This window comes from Hippocampus guttulatus, chromosome 3 (assembly GCF_054856545.1).
Source record: "Hippocampus guttulatus isolate MCC_2025c chromosome 3, RoL_Hgut_1.0, whole genome shotgun sequence".
NCBI lineage: Eukaryota > Metazoa > Chordata > Actinopteri > Syngnathiformes > Syngnathidae > Hippocampus > Hippocampus guttulatus.
This window is the reverse complement of record NC_141263.1, coordinates 29393589-29417332: the sequence shown is the minus strand read 5'-3', so window position 1 is coordinate 29417332 and position 23744 is coordinate 29393589. Positions and strand designations below refer to the sequence as shown.

Sequence of the window (23744 nt, the reverse complement as noted above, 5' to 3'; positions counted from 1 at the left end):
CCACTTGTTCGGAAGCCCCCCAAACGCAGCGCGAGTCAACTTCCGGGAAGCCGGGTCGCCCGCGTCCTCGACCAGACGAATAGACGGAAAATAACGCTTCTGTCTGGCGTGTTGTGTATTCGTTAAGCCATCATTTTAACAGGAAAAAAAAGAATGAAGACCAGAGTTGGCAGCTTTTGTTTATTGCTTCAATGCAAAAGTTCCGAGTCGAGAGGCCCGCCTGCGAAAAGGGGACTTGCTCACAGGTCCTGCCCGTCCTGTGACATCTGGCGACTCTTCCGAAATTGGACGGGGGGGGGGCCGCATCCCTTGAAGTAAGGGTGTGGAGGCTCTTCGTGACAAAACAAGGAAGAAAAAGGCAAGACACCAGACACTGACGTTCATCGGCCTCACTCGCTGGTCGGCAACCATTTCCGAGTGCGGCGTCATCCCGAGCTGGCAGCCGCGCCCGGATGCGACACGCTAATGCCAACCTACGCTACAGTGAACCCCTCCAATTGATGATGATGAATAACGTGGGTTCACCGCAGCGTGCAGTCCGGGCAGCTGCAAGCTGGCGTCAGCCAGTGCGGGTGCGCGGACGGTCGTCCGGCGCGACCTCCATCTAACCTCATCCGCCCGAAGACGGACCCCGCCTGGCGGGACGCCACGAGCGCGAGCCGCCGCCCTCGCCGCTCAGAGGACTGTACTCTGAAACACAACGACGCGGATCAAGCGGCCGTTGTGCGACGGTGACAGGAAGCCGCGCGCGCGCGGCCATTTACCGGAGCTGCGTAGCGGCTTCTTGTCGCTCTTGGGTTTGGCCGCGGCGCCGGACGGGGCGGCGCCTTCATCGCGGCTCTGCGGAGAGTTTGGAAAAGACGGAGAACGTCAGCACGCACGACATTATTGCATTTTTGCGGGGGGTGGCTAGCGGAGCGGCCCGCGTAGGCTAACGCGACCCGGCGATCGCGATGGTTTGAAATTGACGGGCGACGGTCTCGACTCGCCAACGCGCGCTTACCCGCAATCGTCCGGAAGCTCCTTGGAAGCTCTTCCCCAGCCGCATGCTGTCCCACTCCTCGATCTTCTGCCTCCTCTTCTCCTCCTCTTGCTAACGCGCACGTCAATTCAAAGAAAAGCCCGGCGAGGTGAGCAAGGGGGGGCGGGACGGCGGATTTCCACGCGAGCCGGCGTGCTTCACCTGCTTGCGTTTCTCCCTGAAGACGGCCGCCTTGGCGTCCTGCTCCTGCTGCATCCTCCTTCGAGACGCCTCCATGGCCTCCTGCCTCCTCACCACCGCCTCGGCATCTTCACAATCGGCGTCGGCATCGTTGAGGGGCGCGCCGGGAGGTAAAAAAAAAACCGCCGACAAAGCGAACGCCACGACGTCGACTGCGAGTGAGTCACCTTGCGGCGCGGAGGCGGGATGGGACCCGCTCCTCCTTTTGGCCAAGTAGACGAGCAGCGCCAGGAGGGCCGCCAGCGCCGGCAGCAGGTAGCAGCCGTGCGTCCACACCAGCTCCCCGGCTGAAATCAGGCAAACCAAACACGGAGCTTCTGCGCAACGTCACGACATGGAAAAGCGAATTTGTGGCTGAAAAAAATGTCAGATTTGAAGGTAGGAAGAGGACAACAAAACTAGGATGCAATAATCCAAGCGGTGTCGGCTCGTAGGAATTCAGATTCATTCTTGGGGCGGGCAACTCGGGAGGGGGGAGGGGGGGGGCTACCCTACGTGTCATCCACGTCTCCCAACAGCCCGACTCAACTGACCACGGTGGTCATCCGGCTTCCGCGGAGCTTTCTGGCGAGCTCGTCGTTTGAATCGGGTTACGTTGGAGGAGGGAGACATCGAAGACAGGCGGGACGCATACCTGTCAACTCATACGGTTTAGCCATAGTTCATACGGTGAATCTGACGTATATGGCCGTATCGCACAAATCATACGGATTCTGAAAATTTCCCCGCATTAGTTCAGTTTGCTTTTGCCCAGAATGGTGCTAGTCTACTGGAATGCTTTCATTTCCGGCAAATCTGATTTTACTGGAAAGTTAGCGGACATTGTATTATGGCAATCTACAATAAATATCATTGAAAATTTCGTGTGGTTTTTTTTCTGCCGTTATTTTGACATATAAAATGCTTTGGGATGTTATATGGATTTTTTTGACACTTGCCGTGTCGAAAGTCTCGTCAAATATAGCAATTATTCGTATTCATCATCCGGAAGCCAGCCCGGGTGCTAGCGAACATGCTAACCGGGCTGACTCGCTCGAGTGCGGTCACTTGTGCGCCGAACGGAAGACGACGGCACGGAAGGGTCAACATCGATAAAAAATAAAAATAAACAGTCGCCGAGGGTTCTTTTCGCGTTCGCGTGCGGGGCAAGACGGCCCTCGAGTTACCCAGGAGGCCAACGGACGACAGCTCGCGCGGCTGCCGCTTCAGCTCTTCCGCGTCCGCCTCCGGGAGCGCGTCGCCGTTGTCGTCCACGCCCGTAATCACCACGTCGTTCATTTGGCCGCCAATTCCACGCCGCGAGCGCACTTAATAATCGGGCCCGGCCGCAAACGGTGACTTGGAACGTCTCCCGATGAACAGACGAGGACAACGGCCGAGTTGTCGACTCGGCGAGGCGGCGGAAGTTCGACCGACCGACGAGCTCGGATCTGTCAGCTTTTCTTCTTCGTCGCGGAGCTGCCGGCTGTTGGCACGGTGTTCGACGTATCGCCATCTACAGGGGGGGGGGGGGCGGCGCTACCGCAGCACATCGCGTCGGTCTCCCGTTCACGCGAACGGCCACGAATTGGAGAAACAAATCAAGACGGATCCTAAGATGGCTCATTGGACATCGTTTTCGGAAAGATGCAATACATCTACTGAGTACGGGTATTACAAATCAAGTCAAAACCGAAAACGGGAAATGAATTCCCAAAATGCGTCACGTTCGGCTTCTGGTCACGCGTGTGGAAGGGCGGGGGGGAGTTAGTCGACATGAATTTGATTCATATAACACTGCGAGACCAACAGATTAAACAGAACAAAAATGATATACTGTACATGCGCGAACAGGAAGAAGACCGCGATCTTTACTACGACTCCGACTATTGCCATCCACGCGGCGGGCGTGGCCGGAGCCCATCCCGGCCGTCTTTGGGCAGTCGGCGGCGCACGCCCTGAACTGGTTGCCAGACGATCGCAGGGCATAAGCCAACTCAATAGAATTGCAGCAAAAATGTCCTTTCGTTCTTTTCTTGACCAATTCACTCGGTGCAGAAATCTCGAGTTGGTTTTCAAAAGGACGGACGGCGCCACGAGGCAACACCGCTCGGATAAATGACATCCTTTGAAAGTCCGACCCCGTTTAAAACCCCAGATCGAAACCCCAATTCTACTCTCCAATGGTTTGAAACCCTCACCACGCTTTAAAAAAAACCCGAGTCGAAGATCCCGATTTGGAAGCCCCAGCCACCTTTGAAAGCCGGCATTTTAAGAGTGGAAGGAAAGGCCACCCCGGTGAAAATCCGGGTGACTCCGGAAAGTGCGAATCCCGTCACCGCGGTGATCAAATTGGATTTTTATTGTATTTTTTAATCATTTTTTGCTGCTTACCCGCCAGAGTACAGCGACTCGACCGGTCGGGTTTGAGACGTTAACATTTCCAGAATATGACTGAACCGAAAGGGGAACGGTCCGAAATTCCTCTCGATCGTTGTGCGGGTCAGATGCGCGACGACAAGAAACTGTCCGTCCTTCGCCCCTCCCCCGACTCAAGAGGCCCAACTTGCGACTTCAGGACCCGCCGGTGCCAAACTACCCCTTTTTGCCTCCGAGATCACGTCCGGTTTTATTTGCAATCGAAGCAAAATTCCAGCTGGCTCCAAACTGACGTTGACGAATGCACGCGTCGATCCAGTTGGGGCGGCGTCTTCCCGACGGGCTACCTGCGGCGGCGCGCGGCGCTTTCCAGGCGGGCCAGGTCCTCGGCGCTGCGGTAGAAGACGTCGAGGCGCGCGGCGTCCCAGGCGCGCCACACGCAGACGCTGAAACAAGACGAGGGGGGGGACCCGCCCCGAAAGCCGCACGCCACCGCGTCCTCGCCCGCCAGCCCCGCCTCCACCAGCGTCCTGCCGAGAGGCAAAGAGAACCGCCTTCAGCCCGCGGCCGCGCTTCAAAATGCGGAAAGACTCCGACCGCGGCCTCGAGGCTCAACGGAGGGACGAGGCCACGGCCGCCGGGATCTTTCTTCTTTTTTGAGGCCGCGACGGCATGACCGCCGGCTCACGTTCGGACCGCCCGGCGATGACTTCCGCTACGCTACGTAAGCTCCACGAAGGTGCGGATTTGCCTCGCGTCTTCTCGGGCCAAATCCTTTTTGGGCGGAGTCTGATTTGGACCGATTCCGATTCTGTTCGACTTGGCCAGGTCAGACTTTTTGGCCGGTTGGAGGGGTCTGCCGGAGGAGCCGCCGAGCGGTCCTAAAGTTTGGGGAAAACCCCTCTTCCCCGGCCGAAGTACCTTTTGGGACATTCCGGCATCTGGCCGGAGGTTCCGAAACCTTCCGACCCTTTTCTTGTGCGCTTTGTGCGCCGTCCGCGGCGGGTCGCGGAACTTTCCGTCGTTCCTTTTGTGATTTGGGGTTCCGCGACCCGCCGCGGCTCTGACGTCGCGACGGCCCGTTGATTTCGATTGGTCGCGTAGCGCAACGACAGGTTCCGAGCGACGAAGTGGACTGACCCCAAGCGGTGTCCTGAAGGCGGGCCGAGTACGGCGCTGACCCGTCCTCGCATTTGCTCGCCGTGCGGCTCGACTTGGATCAGGACCACGTCTCCGCCGCGCCTGGCGAGGAAAGGAAATCTCGGCGTGACCGCTTTCAATCGCCTATTCCGCCGTATTATCGCTCGCCGACACCGGGACGGCCGCTACCTGAAGACCCAAAGTACGTCGTTCACCACCAGAACCCGGAAGGCCCGCCGACAAGGAGGCGGCGAGCACTCGGCGTGGTCAGCGCTTGGCTCCTCGCCGTCTTCTCGCTCCGAAGACGGCGGCGAGGCGCCGTCTTCCGCGTCCTCCGACGACGACGACGACGCCGATCCGTCCGTCGGCCGATCCCGGTGCCGGATGATCTGAGTTCCCGCCCCCTCGCTGTCGCCGATCGTCACGGCGGCGCCGCCGGGAGGCTTCGCGTCCTCCTCCTCGTCCTCGGCTTCACTCGCCGCCGCGTCCGGGCCGAACGGCGAGGGACGGCGGACCGCAAAGACGTCGCGGAAAGGACTGCGGTCGCCGCAGCTGAGGGAAAACACGCCACGAGCGAGACGATCAGTCGTCGTTCCGTGCTCGAGCCCAGTTCCGACATCGTGTTGTGCGCAACTTTTGCCCGCTGCCTCCGACACTTCTTGACGGGTTCTGCGGCTTTCTGACGTCCTCGAGAAATTTTCACAGGCTCTTGTTTTTTTTTCTCGAGGTTCCATTCAAGTTCTGGTACGATGTGGGTGTGGCCCTGATTAGGGTTGGGGTTTTTTTTTCTCGCTGAGCGCACTCAGTGCCAATGACGTGTTTTCACGTCTTGAAGGTAATTTATTTATTTTTTTGTTCACGGCCAAGGGTGGAGAATAAACGCTGAATCGCAAAGCTTCAACATCCCCAAATGTTGAGTCAGAAAGAGGACACGATTTCAGAGGATGTCAGTGCAGAAAATTCCCCAGAAAAGGGCCGGACGGGGATGCGGCTCCTGACGTGTTTGCTGGCGTGTCGGAAAAATCCGCGAGAATGTTGATGGCCGCTTCCCAAAGTCATCTCGTAGCGCCCTGCGGCTCGACAACGCTTTTTCGGTCGGGGCGTCGCCCTTTGAGCGCGAGCTACTTTTCGCCGGCGCTTCGGCCCCCCGCAGGCGAGCGCGCGAGCGGGCTACTGACTTGTACTCGGCGCAGGCGGCGAAGGACGCGGCGTGGAAGAGGACGAGCGTGTCGGTGACGTCGTCCAGGGTCCACACCGACTCCTCCCCCCGCACGGTGAAGCCCGTCGCCATGGAGACCACCGAGGACGGACACCGGTACGGGTCCAGGCGGCGCAGCGGGGCCAGGCTGGCGGCGTCCACCACCAGCACGCCGGGACCGTTGGACAGCCACAGCTGCGCGGGGGGAGGGCCGAGGTGTGGGAGGAGAGGAGGAAGAGTTGAAGCGAGGAGGAGGAAGGGGCGTGGCCTTCTGCGCCCGGAGACGCACCTGCGAGCCGCAGCCGATGAGAAGCATGCAGGCGACGGGGGCGGGTCTCTGTCTGGGGTCGCCGTCCGTCAAGCCGAAGGCGCTCCTATTGAGCGCGCGCAAGCACAGGTAGGCGTGGCCCTCGGCCGGGAGTCCCGCCTCCTCCGCGCCGTAGCGCGCCACCGCCCCGTCCGACATGCCCGCCAACACGCCGCCCTGGACGAGGCGACGGACGTCATTCGCAAGCGCGGCCGCGAAGGGACGACGGCGCGGGCGCTTTTTTGCGCCTACTGACCCGTCGCGCGTGCCGCGGCATTCTGAGGAAGCAGGTGACGACGGCCGGGCAGGAGAAGCGTTTGTGAGGTCGCGTGAGAGGACACGCGTCCTTCAGCGCGTACACCAGCACTTCCTGTTCCTGCGGCGTGACCGACGACACCAAATCACACGCGTGACGAGCGGCGGCGGGCGGGCGCGCGCATACGTACGTGCGTGGCTACCCACAACGCGTCGTCCACCTTGACGTGACAGCTGACCCTGCCGCCGGGACACCGCTTCCTGTTGACCTCCATCTGACCTTTGCGCACGTTAAGCACGCTGTAGCTCCTGTTGCGGCACAAAACCACCGACGATCCAAATGCCGCGTTTCAACCTCCGGCGGGCATGTTAGCACGAACGCGACAAGGGAGAGCTCGGCGCTGCGCGCAAAGCCACTCGTCCGCCCCGATCGTTTTTTTCGGGCTAAATGGAGCCGTTGCGGCATTGCGCCCGCGGAATCAAGAGCGCGCGATGCACGCGAGGCGGGGGAGGAGGGGGGGGGCCGACCTGTCGTCCGCGTCTCCGTCCCACAAAAGCAGGTGGTGGCCCTCCACCGGCGGCAGGAGAAGCTGCGAGCTGGGGCCGCACGCCAACACGTACCGGAGACACGCAAAGCTGGGATCCGCCATGCGCCGCATGCACCGCGACGCCGTTGGACGCTAACGCACACACGCATGCAAAAAATAAAGTCAGAGACGCGAAAGGAGGCGACGGGACGAAGACGAGCTGGGCCCAGTTGGCCAAATCACCTTCTCCGGTTTGGCGTGCCAGCACTGCGTCATGAGCTGCTGCAGGAAGTGGAAGTTGACTTCCTGCGGACGTTCCGCCAGCTGCGGACGGACGCCCCGGAGGATCTTCTCGGAGGCGTCCGGCCCGTGACGGCCCGCGCACGGACGCCGGCCGGACAGAAGCTCGTACAGCACCATCCCGTAGGAGAAGACGTCCACCTACGCGCACGCGGCCGCGTCAGAGTCTTTCCATCGGGACTCATCGGATTCGGGCGCTACCTTCTCGTCGTAGACGACGCCGGGTCGGACCTCGGGCGCCCGGTACCCCGGCGTGCCCTCCGTGCCCACGGCTCCCTCGCGGAACGACCGGCGGCAGACGCCGTAGTCGGACAGCTTCACGTTGACCACCGCCCGCTCCTGGAAACAGGGCGGGAAGGCGCCACGTCACGCGGCCCGTCGGGCGGGAAGGCGCCACGTCACGCGGCCCGTCGGGCGGGGTGGAGCCGCGTCGGCTTTCGCGTCTCCGGTCCCCCCGCGCGCGATGCCAGGCGAGGCGCCGTAGGTGAAATGCGGTCGGACCCGCCGGGCGCCCGCCGGCGCCTTTTGCGACACGACCGGGGACGAGCGCACCCGCAGGGACCAGACGAGGATGTTGTCCGACTTGAGGTCGCAGAAGATGACGTTCTTCCTGTGCAGGTAGGTCAGTCCGGCCGCCACTTGGTAGGCCATCTTGTAGGTGACCATGTGACCGAGAGGCGCGTAGCCGCCACCTGCGAGCGGGAGACGGAGCTGAGTCGGGGGCCTCGCCGAGTCGGGGCATCGCGTCGGCGAGGCCCCCCACCTTTTCCCCGTCCGTCCTCCAGGACGCCGTCGAGGCTGCCGAGCGGCGCCAGCTCCAGCGCCAGGCAGAGCGGCCGTATGGACACGCCCACCAGGCCCACCACGCACGGGTGCCGCAGCGAGTGCAGCGCCGCCGCCTCCTGACGGAACTCGGAGAAGCGGCGGCACGCCTCCGCCGACCGCAGACGCTTCATCGTCGTGTCTGACGGCACACGTCCGGTGCGACGCGTTCACGCCAAAAGGTCACGCGAGACGCGGCGGGCGGCGCGCGCATCCCGGCGAGGCTCACCGGCATCTGCGCAGAGCGCGTCCCGCCGAGACTTCCTGAAGTGAAAGCGTTTGATGGCGACCGGCCGGTCTCGGTAGCGAGCCCTGTAGACCACCGCGCCGCTGCCGCCCTGACCGATGACGCCGGAGCCGTCCTCGGAGAAGTCCAGATGCTTCCTCTCGAGGAAGAGCCTGAAAAGCAACGGGCGAGGTGCCCGCCGCGCCGTCACCTCGAGTGCCGTGCGCCGTACGCGTCGCCCCAAACAAACCGGCCGACGGCGAAGACGGCAATTCGCGAGATCCCCGGATATCCGTCCGGCCGCGGTCGGCGAGCGGCGCCGGAGCATTTTTGCCACTTCGAACCGCGGTTAAGCCGCGCGCGCCGCCGGCTCGCCTCCCTTTTGAGGCTCAAAATGATTCCGAGCGAAAAGCCAAAATCGGATGACCCGATCCAAAGCCGACCCAGATGGCCTTCGGGCAACCGGGCCGATCGGAGCCCGTCGCGCGCGGGCGGCCTTACCGTGCCGGGAAGTCCGTCATGAAGAGTTCCGGGACCAAGTCCCGCAGCGGCACCGCGTGCCGGGGCCCTCGGGGGCACGCCACGCTCTCGCCGGCGACCGCGGCCAGCGCGCAGTCCTCCACGTTGAAGAGATGAACCTGGCCCCCGCCGCCGGGGTCCGCCGTCGGTTCCGGCGTCCGCGTGGCGTTCCGTCGGACCCGAGCGGCGCAGAGCGGGCAGGGCGCGTAGCGCTCCAGGACCGGGCTGCCGTCGCTCTCGCTGGCCGTCAGCACTGCGCGCCAAAGCAAAAAAAAAATAATAACTCCACATAGGAATCTGGGCAAAAGGGGCGGCGCCGGTTCCGCGGGGGTGTCCGAACGGGCGCTCGCCGGGCGTCCCTTTGCATTCGCTCGCTCGACAACCAATGGATGACCTTCGTATTTGACGGACGCGGGCGTTTGCCTTCTCGGGGTCGTGAGCTCTTTTCCCGGAAAGCTAAGTTTGGACACCCCCCCCCCCCCCCCCCCTAGCCCCGACGCGGTCTCGGCGGACCCACCGGGAAACCACTGCTCGATGAGGGCGTTGATGTGGTCCGTGACGAAGGCCATGGCGGAGAAGTCCCGGTTCTCCGACTGGCAGACGATCTTGATGCCGCCGCTCTTCTTCTTCTTCCAGTTGACATCCGTCGACTCCACGCTGCGCACACACGCACGCGTCACCTTTGAACTCCGCCGCCCGTCACGACATCCGCCTAGATAGTCGGTCGGCCGTCGGACCGCGGCGTGATGAAAAAAGTGAGCGCCCGGAGAGCCTAGCGAGTTCTTCTGTGAAAAACCGAAAGCGGCAATCATCTGAGGCATTTTGCCCCCCCCCGGACACGGCGGCAAAGGAGCCGGACGCCGGATGGGGGAAAGCGCGTTCGGTTGTTTGCCAAGTGGGCGGCGTCTCCCTCGCCTGACCTGAGGTAACCTCCGTCGAAGGTGACCAGCAGCCCCTCCCTCCAGTAGACGGTCTGACGGCGGCGCACTCGGAAGGTGCTGCGGCGGCTCCACTGTTGGTCTTCTCCCGAGCGGTACGACGTCCGGATGCCGGCGCTGCGCTTGGCCCCCGACGACTAAGACCAAAGCACAGGCGGGCTGTTATTTGGGGGGGGGGGTTCCCCACACGTCAAAGCCACGCGATGCCGAGAAAACGTTCCAAAAGTGCGTCTCGATGCGACGTGAGGATAAAGGTGTCATCGGACCGCTAGCGTGCTAAACTCCGGCCGGCTTTTTTGCGCCATCATTTTCTTGCAAAGCGGGTGCGGGGGGGGGGGGGGGGGTACCTCCACGTCCATGTCGGTGAGGCTGATGAGCATCCTGGCAACCAAGCGTTCCCAGAATCCCGCCGGCACGAAGCTCATGCGGAAGAGGCGCTGCAGCGTGTCGGCGCCGGGCCGCCGGAAGCGGTGAAGGTCCACGCCGGGCTTGGCGGGCAGCAGGTGAGGCAGCAGGTAGCTGGGCGGGGCCGCACAAAAGACAGGCACATCCCGTCGGCCACCAGTCAAGTCGCACCGCTTGCAAGAGGTCACGGAGGTCACAAGCCGCCGGTCCGTCGGCGGGGTCTCCGCTCTTTCTCGAGGCGTCCCGAGAGTTTTTGCGGCGCCCGGCTGCCGGTTACCTGTCGTTGGCGACGGGAAGCGCGATCTCAAACTTGGCCAGGAACTGGAAGTACCGCTCCTCGGTGTCGCGGGTGAACCCGGTCCCGACCAGCAGCATCTGGAGCACACGCGGGACGCCGTCAGGCGGCGGCGGCGCTCCCCGAAGCCCCCTTCCCTTCCCGTCTCACCCACCCGGAGGTCTTGGGCCCGGATGAGGCCGTTGGCGGCCGGGGAGCGCCGCGACTTGAGGCTCAGCAACCTCTGCAGGCACTCGGCCAGCCACGCGGGACACAGGAAGTAGAGCGTGCGCAGGCCGCGGCTGCTGTCGGGGAAGTGGAGCAGCGTCCCCGTCTCCGTCAGGAAGCGGATGGCTGCGTCGGAGCACGTTAGCGGCCGCCCCCCCCCCTGCCTTCAAGCCCGCCGCAAATCGCGCGACCTCGCGTGTCAAACGCGAGGCGGAAACGAGCTCTCGCCTCGCCCAAAGACTCGGGGGTCGGGGTCGGCCGGGGGGGGGGGGTCGCCGGCTCGGGTTAGCCTTCGCCGCGACGCCATCTTACCGGCCGGCAAGTCGTCGTAGCGCGCGATGTCGCCGGCGGCGTCGCGCTCCACCAGGCGCTCCAGCTGAGCCTCGGTCAGGAATTGAGCTTCTCCCTCGGCGCGGCGCCGTCGCCTCTCGGCCGCCGCCGCCTCCTGCAGGCGCACGTGGCTGCCTGGGATCTGGCGAGAAGCGGGCCGTTATCGGAAGCCCGGATTCTTCGCCGTCGCACGCTCAAAGTCGAACGTTCGTCAGACACGAGTCAAAACGCTGCCGACGTAGCGCGCGCGGGTCAGACGTCAGGTGGGCGTTGGCCACGTACGCTGCGTAGGAGCCGCCGAGTCCGCAGGCGTCCGGTTCTCGAGGGCCGCTTTCCGTGTCCCCCCATCCCCAAGTCGAGTCAAGTACAACTTTCTTGTCAAATGTGCAAATTGCGTCCCTCTCAAGACAGCGTGCAACAAGAGGAGCCGCCGCAGGTGCCCGCGCGGCCGGTCTTCCTGACCACCGGGAGCGTTGGGGAAGGGAAACGCGGAAAGCGGGCCCCCGGAGGACCCGACCGGGTCACCCGCGCCGAAAACTCAAATTCCGTCGCAGCCGATTCGTCTTTGGGGAGCGAACGAGTTAAGACGCACGGTCCGACGGTCGGGCGTCCTCACCATCCTGCCCAGCAGCTTGCCTCGTCCGCGCGTGTCCTTCATGGAGAGCGCCACCTGCCGGATGAGGTTCCTCAGCCCGCCCACGCCCTCCAGCGTCTCGCACGACACCTCGCTGACACACGCGCACGCGGGGGGCGTTGAGCGGCCCGGGCCCTGAGGCCCCAGGGCGGCCGGCGGCGTACTCACCGCAGGTGGGCCGCCGTGACGTCGGGGTAGCCGCCGGCTCGGGCGCCCGAGGGCGAGCGGCACAGCGCCAGGACGTGAGCCCTAAGCGTGGCCAGCCGCTCCGTGCGGAACTCGGCCTCGATCAGGTCCAGGTGGGTTCCCGCCACCACCACCGCCGACCTGGGCGCTCGGGCCTCAAACGGCGGCGGACACAACGGCGCAAAGATCGTCGGACCGCCTTCGTGAAATGGAAAGGGGGGAGGGGCGGGACGGGAGGCGGCGGAAAAAACCTCGATGTTGAGCAGCCACGTCCGCAGGTCGGCGACGGCCTCCTCGCCCAGCGTCAGGTTCCAGGCCAGCACGTAGAGGGCGCCGTCGGTGAAGAAGCACGGCGTGACGGCCGACGGGCCCGACGGGCCGCCCACGTCCCACACGCTGAACGCCAAGCTCTGATGCGGCAACCGCGCGTTCCAAGTCAGCGGTCGGCAAATCGCTCCCAACGCGCGCGACAAGGTCGGACGACTTTGGACACGAGCTCAGCGGCGGGTCCCGTAAAGGCGCAGGCTGACCTCGCTCTCGCCGGCGGCGGCGTCCATCTCCCAGGTCGACGTGGAGACGGCGCGCTCGGGGCCCGGCGCCGAGGGCGCCGAGGCCGCCGCTTTGCCCGTCCGGAGCGCCCGCAGGAGGGAGGACTTGCCCTGGCGCGGCGGCCCAATCAGCAGCATCTTCAGCCGATAACAGGGCTCCGCCCCTCGGAGCCGCGCGCGCAGGAAGCCCAGCACCGCCGCCGAGCCTGAACCGCCACCACAATTTGCTCAGCAAAACTCGCCGCCCGTCTCGGACCTTCTTCCGCTTCCTTCTTTTGGCTTTGACGGCATCGGCGCTCGTACGGCGGAACAATAGAGAAGCCGGGCCGTACCTTCCCTCCTGATTTCTTGAGGCACGTTCCCGATGTGGAGGTTTTCCAAGTCCAGCCGCCACAGGTGGCTCAGCCCGGCCAGTTCCGACGGAAGCTCCCGGATGCCGGGGTTGCTGCGAGCACACGCACACGTTGCTCCTCAGCGACGCCGGGACGGAGCCTCGTCCGGATGCGGCATGACGCGCGCGGATCGATTGTCGACGTTTGAGAGGCTTTGAGAAGCGATTCCTCGGCGACCAGCCGCGCGGTCGGCTCAAACGCGCCCCGTTTGCGCGCGCGACGGACAGCCTTCCGTGCACTCGGGGCGCCGTTCCGTTGACATTCGGGACGCGCGCTAAGAGAGTCGACGTGAGCGGCGGCCGCGCGGCACCGGTCGTTTGACGAGTCGCTCCGCCACATCGCGGGCGGGCGGCTTCTCGGCGGTTCCATCGGAGTCGCACTCTACGCGGGCGCTAGGTCGGTCGCGGCGAGCGGCTCGGGCGACTCACTTGGCCAGGTAGAGTTCGCGGAGGCCCCTCAGAGCGCACACGGAAGGCGGGACGCGCTCCAGGCGGTTGTCGTTCAGGCGCAGAACCTCCAGGGAATCCCGCAGGAGCGCCGGCAAGTCCACGGGAGGCGCTGGCGGGTCGCAAGCGACAAGGGGGTGGGTCCCGGGCCCGGGTCGGAACGCGCGAGGGCCTGCCGGGGACCTACCTGCCTCCGGATCCTTTTTGCTCCACGTGGTCAAGAAGGCAAGTTTTCGGGACTTTGGCCCATCTTGGCTCCTACGGGAGACGAGCCGATGAGCGCGTGCGGGAGTTCCCGCGCTCAACCCGACAAGCTCGGCGGGGGGTGGGGGTGGGGGGGCGCCGCTTCCGTCTCGCGGGACCTTTGTCGGCTTTTCATCCGGCGGAAGATCCCGGGAGACGCTCGGCGATTCTCCTTGCGATACGCGGGGCCGGCAAAGCGTTCTTCGACGCCTGCTGTCAAGTCGATGTCCCGCGACGCCCGTCGCGTCCATTCTCGTTTTTCAGCAAATGACCGGGACAATTTGAGGTCGGCGTTCGGTGGCCAATTGACCCGCCCGCGCACGGACGCGTCGACGTCCGCCGTCGGGTTTCGCTCCGTTCCCACCCCCTCGTTTTTGCTCAGGCTCGTCCCGTTCTTGCGCAACGGTCAAAGGTCAAAGACTAATCCGGGTCCCAGAGGACGTACCTTCCCAGCAGGTTCCTGGAGAGGTCCAGCGTTCTGAGCTGCGAGCAGGTCCAGTGGGACGGCGGCGGCAGAGTCCTGATGGCGTTCCCGCACAACCTCAGCGAAAGCAGAGCCTGACGGCAAGGGGGGGTGGGGGGGGGGGGGTCCGGTCAGAGACAAGGAGACGGAGAGGAGGGGCCGGACTTTCCGTCGGACACGCCGGTCGGGATGGGACGCCGGCGGCGCGGCAAAGTTCCGGTCGGGCCTTTGCCGAGCGTTGTTTTTGGGCGTTCGGCGGGTTCGAGAGGCGGCTCGCGTGCGGTCATCGCGGGTCACGTTTTGAGTCGTACCTCCAGTCGAAAGAGGTCGGAGGGCAGACGTTCCAGGAGGTTGTCGGCCAAGTCCACGTCCCGCAGGTGATCCTTCCAGAAGGCGGATATGTTGTCCGGGAGGCCGCTCATCCGATTGGACGACGCCCCGCAGCGGTTCTGAAACGCCCATCGACAGAGACGTCAAGGAGACCGCGCCGCCTCCGCCGCCGCCGCGCGTCGCCGCTGACCAGGGGGCAGGCCCAGGGCTCCGGAAAGCCGCCCAGCCGGTTGCGCGACACGTCCAGGACGCGGAGGGATTTGAGCGCCCGCGTGATGTCGGCGGGCAGCGCGCTCAAGAGATTGTCCGACACGTCCAAGTCCTCCAGCTGGCGCAGGCCCATCCAGTTGCTCGCTGGCGCCGCGAGAAAAACAAAGAGGCGTGGCTAATTGAGCGTCGGCGAGGTGGAGGAGGAAGAAGAGCGCTCGCGGCTTACCCGGAGGGACGTCGAACAAAGCGCTCAGCCGGTTTTGGGAGGCGCAGAGTTTCTTCAGCTCGCTCAGGTGCAGCAGACCCGCCGGTAACGCGCTCAGTTGGTTCTGCCGCACGTTCACCTCACGTAACCTGCGCGCCGCACCCGCACGCCGCTTGAGAAACGGCCAAGCGTCGCTATCGACGACCGGCCGGTCCCTCACCTGCTGCAAATGACTTCCCGCGAGGTGGCGGCGGGCGGCATCCGAGTCAGACGGTTGCGGGACAGGTCCAGGGTCTGGAGGCGCGGCAAGCCCCAGGGAAGGACGGACGGCAACGACGACAAATTGTTCCGCGACAAATCCAAATGCGTGATGAGGCGGGACACGCCCACGAGCCAGGAAACCTCCAACCAGGGAAGAGACAGGCCGCCCCAATGCACGCCGACCGCCTGGGCAAACGGCGACAGGCAACGTTTAGCCGGCCGCGGGGGCGGGGCCCGCGGGGCGCGGCTTCACCTCCGACATGGGCCGAAACGAAAGCGCCGCGGCAAAGGACCATTCGATAGCTCGCCGCCATCGGGAGTGCTCCCCCCGCGGGCCAGAGTTGCCTACGACCCGAAGCCGGAAGAGCTCCGGTTCCGAGTTCCAGTTCCCACCCGGTCTCGTTATTTGTGATCAAGCGCAAACCTTACGGGAGACGAACGGGAGTTGGATTCAGGCGGGTTTGTCGGGACTCGGGTCGGACCGACAACCCGAGTTCCGGCTTTGGCCAAAAGGGGGAGGGGTTGCCCTGGACCCGTGTTCTTTGCCCATTGGTCGGAGCCGGGTTCCGAGTGGCTCCTACCCGAGCGATTCAAAGTTCGTTCCGGTCGGGCTCGGTGCGAGTAGTGCGGTCGGACCCGAGCCGGGGTGGAGTCGGGAGCCGGCCGGTCCGAGGTCAGTCTAAGGCAGGGGTGTCCTAAGTCGGTCCCGGAGGGCCGCCGTTTTGCAACGCGCCCGATTCAAATCATCGATGGTGACGAGCCCATCATCTGAATCGGGTGCGTCGCGGCCGGGAGAGCCCCGAAACGGGCAGGACGGCGGCCCTCCGGGCCCGGAGCCGGACGCGCCCGCTCCAAGGCTCGGGTCGAGGCTTCGGTTTCGGCCTCTCTCCGAAACCCGCGGCGCTGGACTTTTGCGCGTTCCGATGTCAAGACGTCAACCTGTTGCCCGTCTCGGGCGCCGCGCCGCAGCCTTCGCGCCAGAAGTCGCGCGCTCAGGTCGGGATGGTCCAGCAGCACGTACGACGACAGAGCGGCGCCGTTCTCCAACAGGAAGTCGGCCAGCTCCTCGCCGCCTGCGGGGAGAACGCGGGCGGGCGTGACGCCGGCGGGCGGGGCCGACGCGTCCCGCCGAGGCGGCCGACCCGACCTGCTCGCGCCGCGGCGTAGAGCGGCAGGGCGCAGATGACGGGGAAGCGGTCGCCGCGGCCGTCGCCGTCGCCGTTGACGTCGGCGCCGTATTCCCGCACCAGGAGGCGGGCCGAGTCCACGTCGGCGCGCCGGCAGCAGGTGGACAGCAGCAGGGTGAGGAGCTCGCTCCTCTGGCGCACCCCTGCGGACACACGGGTCATTTTCCCGCCGTGGCGGGCGGGACCGAGCTCCGCCCACCTGGGATGGCGTCCAGCAGCATCTTCAGCACGGCGCCGTGTCCGAAGCGGGCCGCCGCCACCGCCGGGTTCCGCTCCGACGCCTCGGTCGCGACCCGGACTTCCGCTCGGCGCAGCAGGTAACCGACGCTCTCGGCGTCGCCGTGCCGGCACGCCGCCCGCAGAAGCTCGTCCTGAAAACACGCACGCGCCGCCATTTATACCGCCGCGTACTCGCTCGGGTTTCTGCTAAGAATCCCGCGGCGTGCGAGCGCGAGTTCTCGGGGTGGGGGGGCGGAGCTTCGGGTCGCGCGGCCTCGGACACTCACGGCGTGGGCGCGCTTGTCCGCCCTCCTGATCAAGTCCCTCGCCGTCTCCCGCCGGCCCGCCTCGTACGCCCTCCGGATGCTGGCCGGGGAGGGGGCGGGGCACGAGGCGGCGGCGCCGTCGTCGCCGGGGGGCCCGTTTTCTCCTAAACGGGTGCGAGATAAAGACGATGAACTTCCTGCCGGCGCGAAATTGGAGGATTGAAGGCATGCGCGACTGCAGATTTCCTTCCCCCGCCGTTTTCGACAGACGCGCTTTTTGGGACGGCGATCTTCTGACAGCAGTGCGCCGGAGGCTGGCGACGATGTCAGCCGCGGGCGCCGCAGAGGTCTTTTTTCTTTCTCGAGGGCTCCGAGATGAATGACGGCCCGGTTCGGCGCACTGCTGAAATCTCGACGGCGCCATCTGGCGTTTGGGGAGCAAAATACAATGGCGCCATCTGGTGGCCGCAGAGCCCCGTCGACTTTCACTTCCCCTTTTGAGAGCGATCGTCCCTCAAAGGGGAAGCGAGCAAAACGCGGCGAAGCTCACCGCCGACCGCGTCCGCCTGGGCGTGGCTCGGCCCGATCGCGGATCCCCCCCCCCCCGTGCCTGCGCACAATGCCGATGCAGAAGTGAAAATGATCACTTGACAACGTCAACCTCTTCGCACTCAAATGTGACAATGAGGTTGTCGCGTTATCATGCGATCCTTTTTTTCCCTTATCCTGGCGTGGCGGGAATGGATCGGCACCCTTAACCTTGAACAAGTAGTTCCGGAAAATCTCAGCTCACTGAAGATTGCTTTGGTTGTTGGATTAATCCCCCCCGTTTCCAAAAACTACCGAGGCAACTCACAGCTTCCTCAGCCACCGAGACGCGGCACACGTGGCGCATTTCTGACTCGCGGGCGTTTTTGCTTTCTTTGGACTTTTGGAACGAAAAGCTTGACAATCGTCGCGATCGCCAAATGACACGTGAATCGGAAAAGTCAACTCACCGCGCGACATCGCCCGGGGGATGCCTGCACAGGCGCAGCGAGCCGGTCGGACACAATGACGCACCAGACGGCGGCAGTCCCGACCCGAGTCACTTCCTTCTTCCGCCGACCAGAACACAAAAGCGCACGTCACACAAACGCTTCCGGTACACACTCGTAACCCCGCCCCCCAATCAATCAATCAATCAAGCACAGCTGAACAGAGACGCAGTAGCTTTATTGACACACCCGCACATCGGTGTACATTCAGGAAGTCGCTCACTCGCCCCCCCCCCCAAAAAAATGCTGAGATGAGAAGCGTCGAGATGTCAAGAAGCACACCCGCAGTCAGGTGACTATTCTGGGATGTCGGCAAGTCAACAAGAGAGGCCGCTTGCTGCGGCGTTTTGCGAACGGGTCTCGCGTCGCCGTCGCCAACAGCAAGTGACAAAGTCAACAAACGGTTGTTCGTCTTCCACGTTGAGAATGGCAACGACTTTCTGCGGCTTTTCAGAACTCGGGTTTCTCCATTCTGGCGCGCGCGCGCGCACGCGTTGAATATGAGCCGTGTTTAAATAAAAGGTAGAAAAATATCTGTCAGGTATTTACATTGCGGCAACACACGCCGGCAAGACGGCGGCCGGCCGGCCCGGCGCGCGGGGAAGGCGAGTCATCGGTCTTTCCCCCCCTAACCCCGCCTTCTTCGCGCTCGTTCCCGGCGTGCGCGGCGTGCGTTAAAACTTGTGTTTGAGATAGTCCTTCATGACCTTGGCGATGGGAAGCTCCTCCAGGAGGCACAGCCGCCGCAGGCCGACGCACCGGCGGATCTTGATGCGACACGCGTCCTGCAGGCTCCGAGGACGTTCTGAGGACAAACGGGGGGGGGGGGGGGGGGGTTTGCTTTCTCGAAAGCACGGCAGAAGACGGGCGACCCAAGCGGCGTCCCGTTTTTTTGTACTCACTGGTGACGTCCCGCAGGAAGTCCAGGCACGGCCTGCTGTGCCCGGACACGCCGACGGAGACGGCGGCGGGCGTCTGGCCGTCGTAGTTCCTGGCGTTGGTGTCGGCGCCGTAAGCGTAGAGCATGCGAGCGCACGGCGCGTCGTCGCGCAGCGCCGACAGGTGCAGCGGCGTCTGGCCGTCCTCCAGCCGGCCCAGGTTGGTGTCGGCGCCGCGCTGCAGGAACATGCGGCAGTACGAGTGGTTGCCCTTGCTGACGGCGTAGCGCAGCAGGAAGCCGTTCTGAATGTCGATGTTGGCGCCGCGGTCCAGCAGGATGCGCACGCAGCTGGAGCGCTCGCGGATGATGGCCAGCTGCAGCGGCGTGGTGCCCTTGTCGCTCAGCGGGTCCACCCGGGCGCAGAACTCCAGCAGCAGCCGCACGAAGGAGTCTCGGCCGTAGTGGGCCGCCACGTGCAGCGGCGTCCAGCCGTCGTAGCTCTTGGCGTCGATGATGTCGCCGCAGAAGTCCGACTCCAGCATCAGGCGGGCGATGCGGGCGCGCCCGTGCATGGCGGCGTAGTGCAGCGCCGTGAAGCCCCCGATGAAGTCCTTCACCGTCGGGTCCGCTGAGGGACGAGCCGCCGCGTTATTTCTCGCCGTCGTGCGCCCGAGACGACCGTTTCCGCGGGCGGAAAGCCGAGGGACGGACGCGCTGCTAAACTGCAAATGTTTGTCGTGTCGGGCCGGCTCCTTTATTCTTGCGTGGCGGCATTGAGCTCCGCCCCCCTTCCGTGTGACTCCGCCACCTTTCGCAATATTTCTCGTTTTTTTGGGGGAAACGCGGCTCTTCTTTTTTTTTGCCCGCTATCGCAAACGGACCCCCCCCCCCCCCCCCCCCGTTTTGCGTTCTTTGCGTGTTTACCACACGGCTCATCGAAGCAAATTCCGATATGGCGCCGAGACGAGCCAAGGAAAATACAAAATGCCGTTTGGAAATGACAATTTGATCGATTTAGAAACGCGACGACAAAACTCCCTACGTGGAAAAGAGATTCCCTCCCCCGCCCCCCCTTCCGAAACCACAAAGTCACCGTGACGAGCGACAGTTTTGGCAAAGCCGAGCTCAATTTCACAGGCGGCACCCGAGCGAGCGCCACACTTGTGGAATCCGGAATATGGCGTCAAAAGAATCTGTCAGACAAAGTCCACTACGGGCTCTCGAGGAGCAATCGCGCGCGCCATAAAGCGATTGGGAAAAGGGTCCGAACGAGTGGTCGCCACCGTTGCCAGTGGCGGTCGAAAAACAAACAAAAGCCGCCTCAAACAAGACCCAAAGAACTCCGGACCTGGCCGGTCTCAGTCCGGCTCAGCGTTCACGACACCGGCTCGGGCCAAAAACGGCATCTTCCAAAATCTTACGTACCTTTGATGAAAAACAACAAACCGCCAATGGCTAGCTCAGGACCGGGACAACTTGCCGTGATCGACGGGACAACGAATTCTGCCACCTAGCGTAAAATCCCTCCGCAAGAATCCGTTTGCGTCCTCAAACTCAAGCGCTCTGGGATCGCGGAGCAGGGGGGGGGGGGGGGGGGGGGAGATTTTCGGACCGGCCGAGTCAGAGTCCGGAACCGACCGAGCTTTTGGCGGCCCGACGTCGCGCTCGAGTGTCGGGATTTGCGCGAAAGGCGTCCCGTCCGGGCCGACCGCACGCGAGGAAAGGGAGGCACGTTTGGGGCTGACCTCCGTGCTCCAGGAAGACGCGCACGCATCGCTCCTTGCTCTTGGCGGCCGAGAAGTGCAGCAGGGTCCACCCGTTGGCGTCGCGGATCTTGGGCGAGTAGCCGCGCTCCAGCATCCGCCGCACCGTGTACACGTCGCCCGCCGCCACCGCCGCCTGGATCTGCAGCTCCTCGTGGAGCTCGGGGTTCCTGCAGTTCAGCATCCTGCCATCACATCGCGCGACGGGAAGGTTCATCTCCGACCTACCCTCCGGCGGGGGGGGGGGGAAGACGGGCTGAGACGGGCCGCGGCGGCCGCTTTCGGGGTCGACCGCGGCAACGCCGCCGCGCCGCCGTCCTACCTTTTCATCAGCTGAAGAGACAAACTTCTCTTCTTCATAGCGGACGCCGGCGAGCTCGGACTTGGAGTTTCCTGCAACGCACCGAGGTTGCGGCGAGGGCTTAAACCGACGCTCGGCCCAATTCCGAAGACAAGAGAATGAAAAGCCGGGCGCTTTAAACAAACACAGCTGAGTTGAGTTCACAAGCGGCTCGGACGAGTGGAGAAAGCTCTCGAGGAAGACTCGAGTTCGATCCCGTCTGACTGACTCCCAATGGGAAGGCGAGCGGATTTTCTTGAAGCGCTACGGCGTTGAAACATTTCTCAAAAGCTCACCTGAGGGCACAAGGAAAGGACCTCGACTGCTCCAGAAAGCCCGGCCCACTCGCAAAGTTCTTGCCGCGGAGCACTCGGGGTTCAAGCGGCCATTCCGAAAGGCATCTCGTCGACCGAATCGTGGACTGTACTTGAAATCTCCGTCCAAGTGCGTTTCGTTGCGCGTTGACATTTGCGCGGAGGGGACGCTCCATAAACGCGGTCGCTTTGCGCTAGCGCCGTTAGCCGCGCGGGCTAACGGCGCGGGTGCGAATGCGCGAGTGCCCACGCCCGCGGGGCCGAGTCGAAGCCGGCGAGCGAGAGCCCGAAGACGCTTCGGGTGGACCGACTCGACGCGCGACTGAACGCGACAGCCCCCGGGCTCGAATGTTGTGCCGGGAAGCTAGCGCTAGTTAGCCGGGAAGCTAGCACTAGTTAGCCGCGGAGGCTAGCCCCAAACATTCAAACGTTCCACGGAATGTTTGGGACTGCGCGCGGGGATCGAGCGTGGAGCGAAGCGATTGCGACGTCCGAGACGACGAGAAGCCAACTCGAGACAAACGAACGTTGACACACGGCGAGTGGACATTTGACGAACCAATCAGCGTCCAGGCGGCAGGAAAAAGCGACAGCGACGGCAGCGGCAGAAGAAGAAGCAGCAGCGAGGCAAAACCCAGAGGCTCAACTTGTCAGCGCTGCATTTTGCTCTCTCGTCGTCGCGGCTCCAAAGCTCTCGCAACGGCCTCCTGCACACGCATCGAACTCGACTGCATCTTGTGGGGTTTTAGGCGTCAAAACTGTCAGCTTTAATCAAAAGTCTGCCTGGGCTCGGAAGCGTCATCGTCGTCACTTCCGTCATCATGACTTCAGAATAACAGCGACGCCCCCCGAGGCCGGCCCGAACAAAACCCCACCGCGACAAACAAAAGCGCAACCAAAAACAAAACAAACCAAAAAACGGAAGAAAACACAACTTTTCCGAAAGAGATTGACAATTAGTGTGCCAAAGGTACACAAGGGAAGAACATTATCACTTGTTTTGAAGCCAAAGAAACTTTAAAAGAGAAGATGTCTGGTTTTTTTTGGTTTTTGTTTTTAACAGTTGATTTGGTTCTAGTCGTCTAAGTCATTATTCGGTGCTTTTCTATCCACCGATTTTTTTTAGGAAGGAAAAATGCACGTTTTGTCTGGAAACAAGCTTCGCGAATGAACAATGACAGGACCGGGTACCACGTTGCACGTTTTGATCGAATATTACATCACACGTCCATACCGTAGTTACATAAAAAATAGGAAAAAAACCACTAAACAAACCTTCATTATACATTGAATAATCATTCTTGCCAAGTTCCATATCCACAAATGCAGATGGAGTAATTCAAAACCTATCTTTTCTTTTTTCAAGCAGAAACAAAGCAGTATTTGAGTTCTCTTAAGGATTCCAAAAACAAGAAAGCTATTCAGACTCCGGCTATATGCTCCTTATTTGATTTTTTTGTTTTGTTTAAAAATCCCCTGGCTTCCCTTTTTGTTGAAATGTTTGTAATAAGTACATGTATTAATAACGTGTTCGTTTTGTTTTCTGTCTACTGAGAATTGTATTGTGACTTGTTCAATAAAGACTGTTTGAAAAAAAAGAGTTGCGAGGCAGACGTTAAAAAATAAAAAGCTGCATTCAAACGAAGTCCATCTCCCTTTTTTGCCCATTCCGAACGTAGAGCAATCCATCCAAAACCTACGAGCCCCCGAACTTACACAAGTTTTGAATTTTCGTGTTTTTTGTTTTTTTTCCTCGTACGTACTTTAATATACAACAGTCAAGTATTGCTACACTCCGATACAGTAGGTCGCGATGCACCACAAACGTTTAGCTGCCACCCGCCAATGAAGAAGAAGAAGAAGGTGCTGTCAGCAGAAAGTTGATAAAGATGGAGGAGATCGCAAATCAACTGAACTTATCGAACGCGTACGTCTGCCGGGGCGCCGCCTCACCTTCCCTGCGCACATTAACTTGGCTCGAGTGCACATTGCGCTCAATGGCGTATGTCGTCGTTGCGTTCGGCATCGCTCCGTCGCAAGGGCTGGCGGGGAACGAGGTGCACGCAAACATTTTCAGCACCCTTCAGTCTCTGCGTCGTTCAACCTCAAATATGACCGCATCGATGGAGACCGGGGCTCGGCAAGCCGAAATGTTGAAAGAGCCCTATCGGCGCGTGCTGTATTCATCTATTCGCATCGCCTCTCAAAATGACTGAGACTGGGAGCAACAACATCATCAATACGCACCACCGGCACTGGAGCCCCACAGGGATGTGTCCTCTCTCCACTGCTCTTCTCTCTCTACACAAACGATTGCACCTCAACAGATCCAGCCGTCAAACTCATAAAGTTGGCAGACGACACCGCGGTCATCGGTCTCATCAAAGACGGCGACGAGTCCGCGTACCGCCAACAAGTGGAGCAGCTGGAGCTCTGGTGCAGCCGACACACGCTCAAGACTGTAGAGATGATCGTGGACTTCAGGAAACACTCTTCTCCACAGTTGCCCCTCACACTATACTAAACTGCTACTGGTTACTCTAAAATGGTTCAATGATTTGTTGTTTACGATGATACTAATGCAGCGTGTTATACCGGAGACAAATTCCTTGTGTGTTCTACATACTTGGCCAATAAAGATGATTCTGATTCTGATTCTGATTCTGACTGAAGTTGGCTACCAATACACAATGAGCCTTCCTGATGAAGGCCCCCCCCCCCCCGCCTCCCACACACACACAGGCGTCCTGGAGAGCAGGGGGACCCAACCC

At 62.3% G+C, this 23744-nt stretch overlaps 3 protein-coding genes across 9 annotated transcripts; all 3 read right to left on the bottom strand.

Moving 5' to 3' along the window:
• Nucleotides 1–166: 166 nt before the first annotated feature.
• On the bottom strand, nt 167–2676 carry selenos (selenoprotein S). Its single transcript, XM_086108127.1, has 6 exons — nt 2389–2676; nt 1390–1509; nt 1184–1290; nt 1004–1093; nt 765–840; nt 167–690 (listed from the first exon to the last, which is right to left on the bottom strand). Exons 1-6 carry the CDS (start codon nt 2498–2500, stop codon nt 605–607), a joined length of 591 nt encoding a protein of 196 aa, XP_085964253.1. The 5' UTR covers nt 2501–2676; the 3' UTR covers nt 167–604.
• An 872-nt stretch (nt 2677–3548) lies between these two features.
• On the bottom strand, nt 3549–17748 carry lrrk1 (leucine-rich repeat kinase 1). Of its 3 annotated transcripts, XM_086108118.1 has the most exons (37): nt 17638–17748; nt 16661–16803; nt 16354–16525; nt 16115–16297; nt 15907–16040; nt 14927–15153; nt 14728–14855; nt 14482–14645; nt 14273–14410; nt 13944–14056; nt 13443–13513; nt 13238–13367; nt 12750–12862; nt 12400–12623; nt 12121–12279; nt 11852–12024; nt 11666–11777; nt 11032–11191; nt 10667–10845; nt 10495–10592; nt 10160–10331; nt 9795–9949; nt 9392–9531; nt 8857–9127; nt 8359–8528; nt 8071–8271; nt 7860–7999; nt 7509–7646; nt 7251–7448; nt 7009–7160; nt 6672–6789; nt 6482–6601; nt 6208–6402; nt 5899–6113; nt 4910–5272; nt 4721–4822; nt 3549–4110 (listed from the first exon to the last, which is right to left on the bottom strand). In XM_086108118.1, exons 1-37 carry the CDS (start codon nt 17645–17647, stop codon nt 3924–3926), a joined length of 5868 nt encoding a protein of 1955 aa, XP_085964244.1. In that variant the 5' UTR covers nt 17648–17748; the 3' UTR covers nt 3549–3923. The 3 variants fall into 3 exon arrangements, with proteins under 3 accessions (XP_085964244.1, XP_085964243.1, XP_085964242.1); XM_086108117.1 differs by having other exon boundaries at nt 13238–13513; XM_086108116.1 differs by having other exon boundaries at nt 11852–12279.
• Nucleotides 17749–17833: 85 nt separating this feature from the next.
• Nucleotides 17834–21788, bottom strand: asb7 (ankyrin repeat and SOCS box containing 7). Of its 5 annotated transcripts, none has more exons than XM_086108121.1 (5): nt 20956–21788; nt 20642–20712; nt 20302–20543; nt 18579–19184; nt 17834–18481 (listed from the first exon to the last, which is right to left on the bottom strand). In XM_086108121.1, the coding sequence occupies exons 2-5, from the start codon at nt 20677–20679 to the stop codon at nt 18351–18353; spliced, it is 1017 nt and encodes a 338-aa protein (XP_085964247.1). In that variant the 5' UTR covers nt 20680–20712; nt 20956–21788; the 3' UTR covers nt 17834–18350. The 5 variants fall into 5 exon arrangements, with proteins under 5 accessions (XP_085964247.1, XP_085964248.1, XP_085964251.1 ...); XM_086108122.1 differs by having other exon boundaries at nt 21533–21788; XM_086108125.1 differs by having other exon boundaries at nt 20302–20504; nt 20956–21787.
• Nucleotides 21789–23744: the final 1956 nt, after the last annotated feature.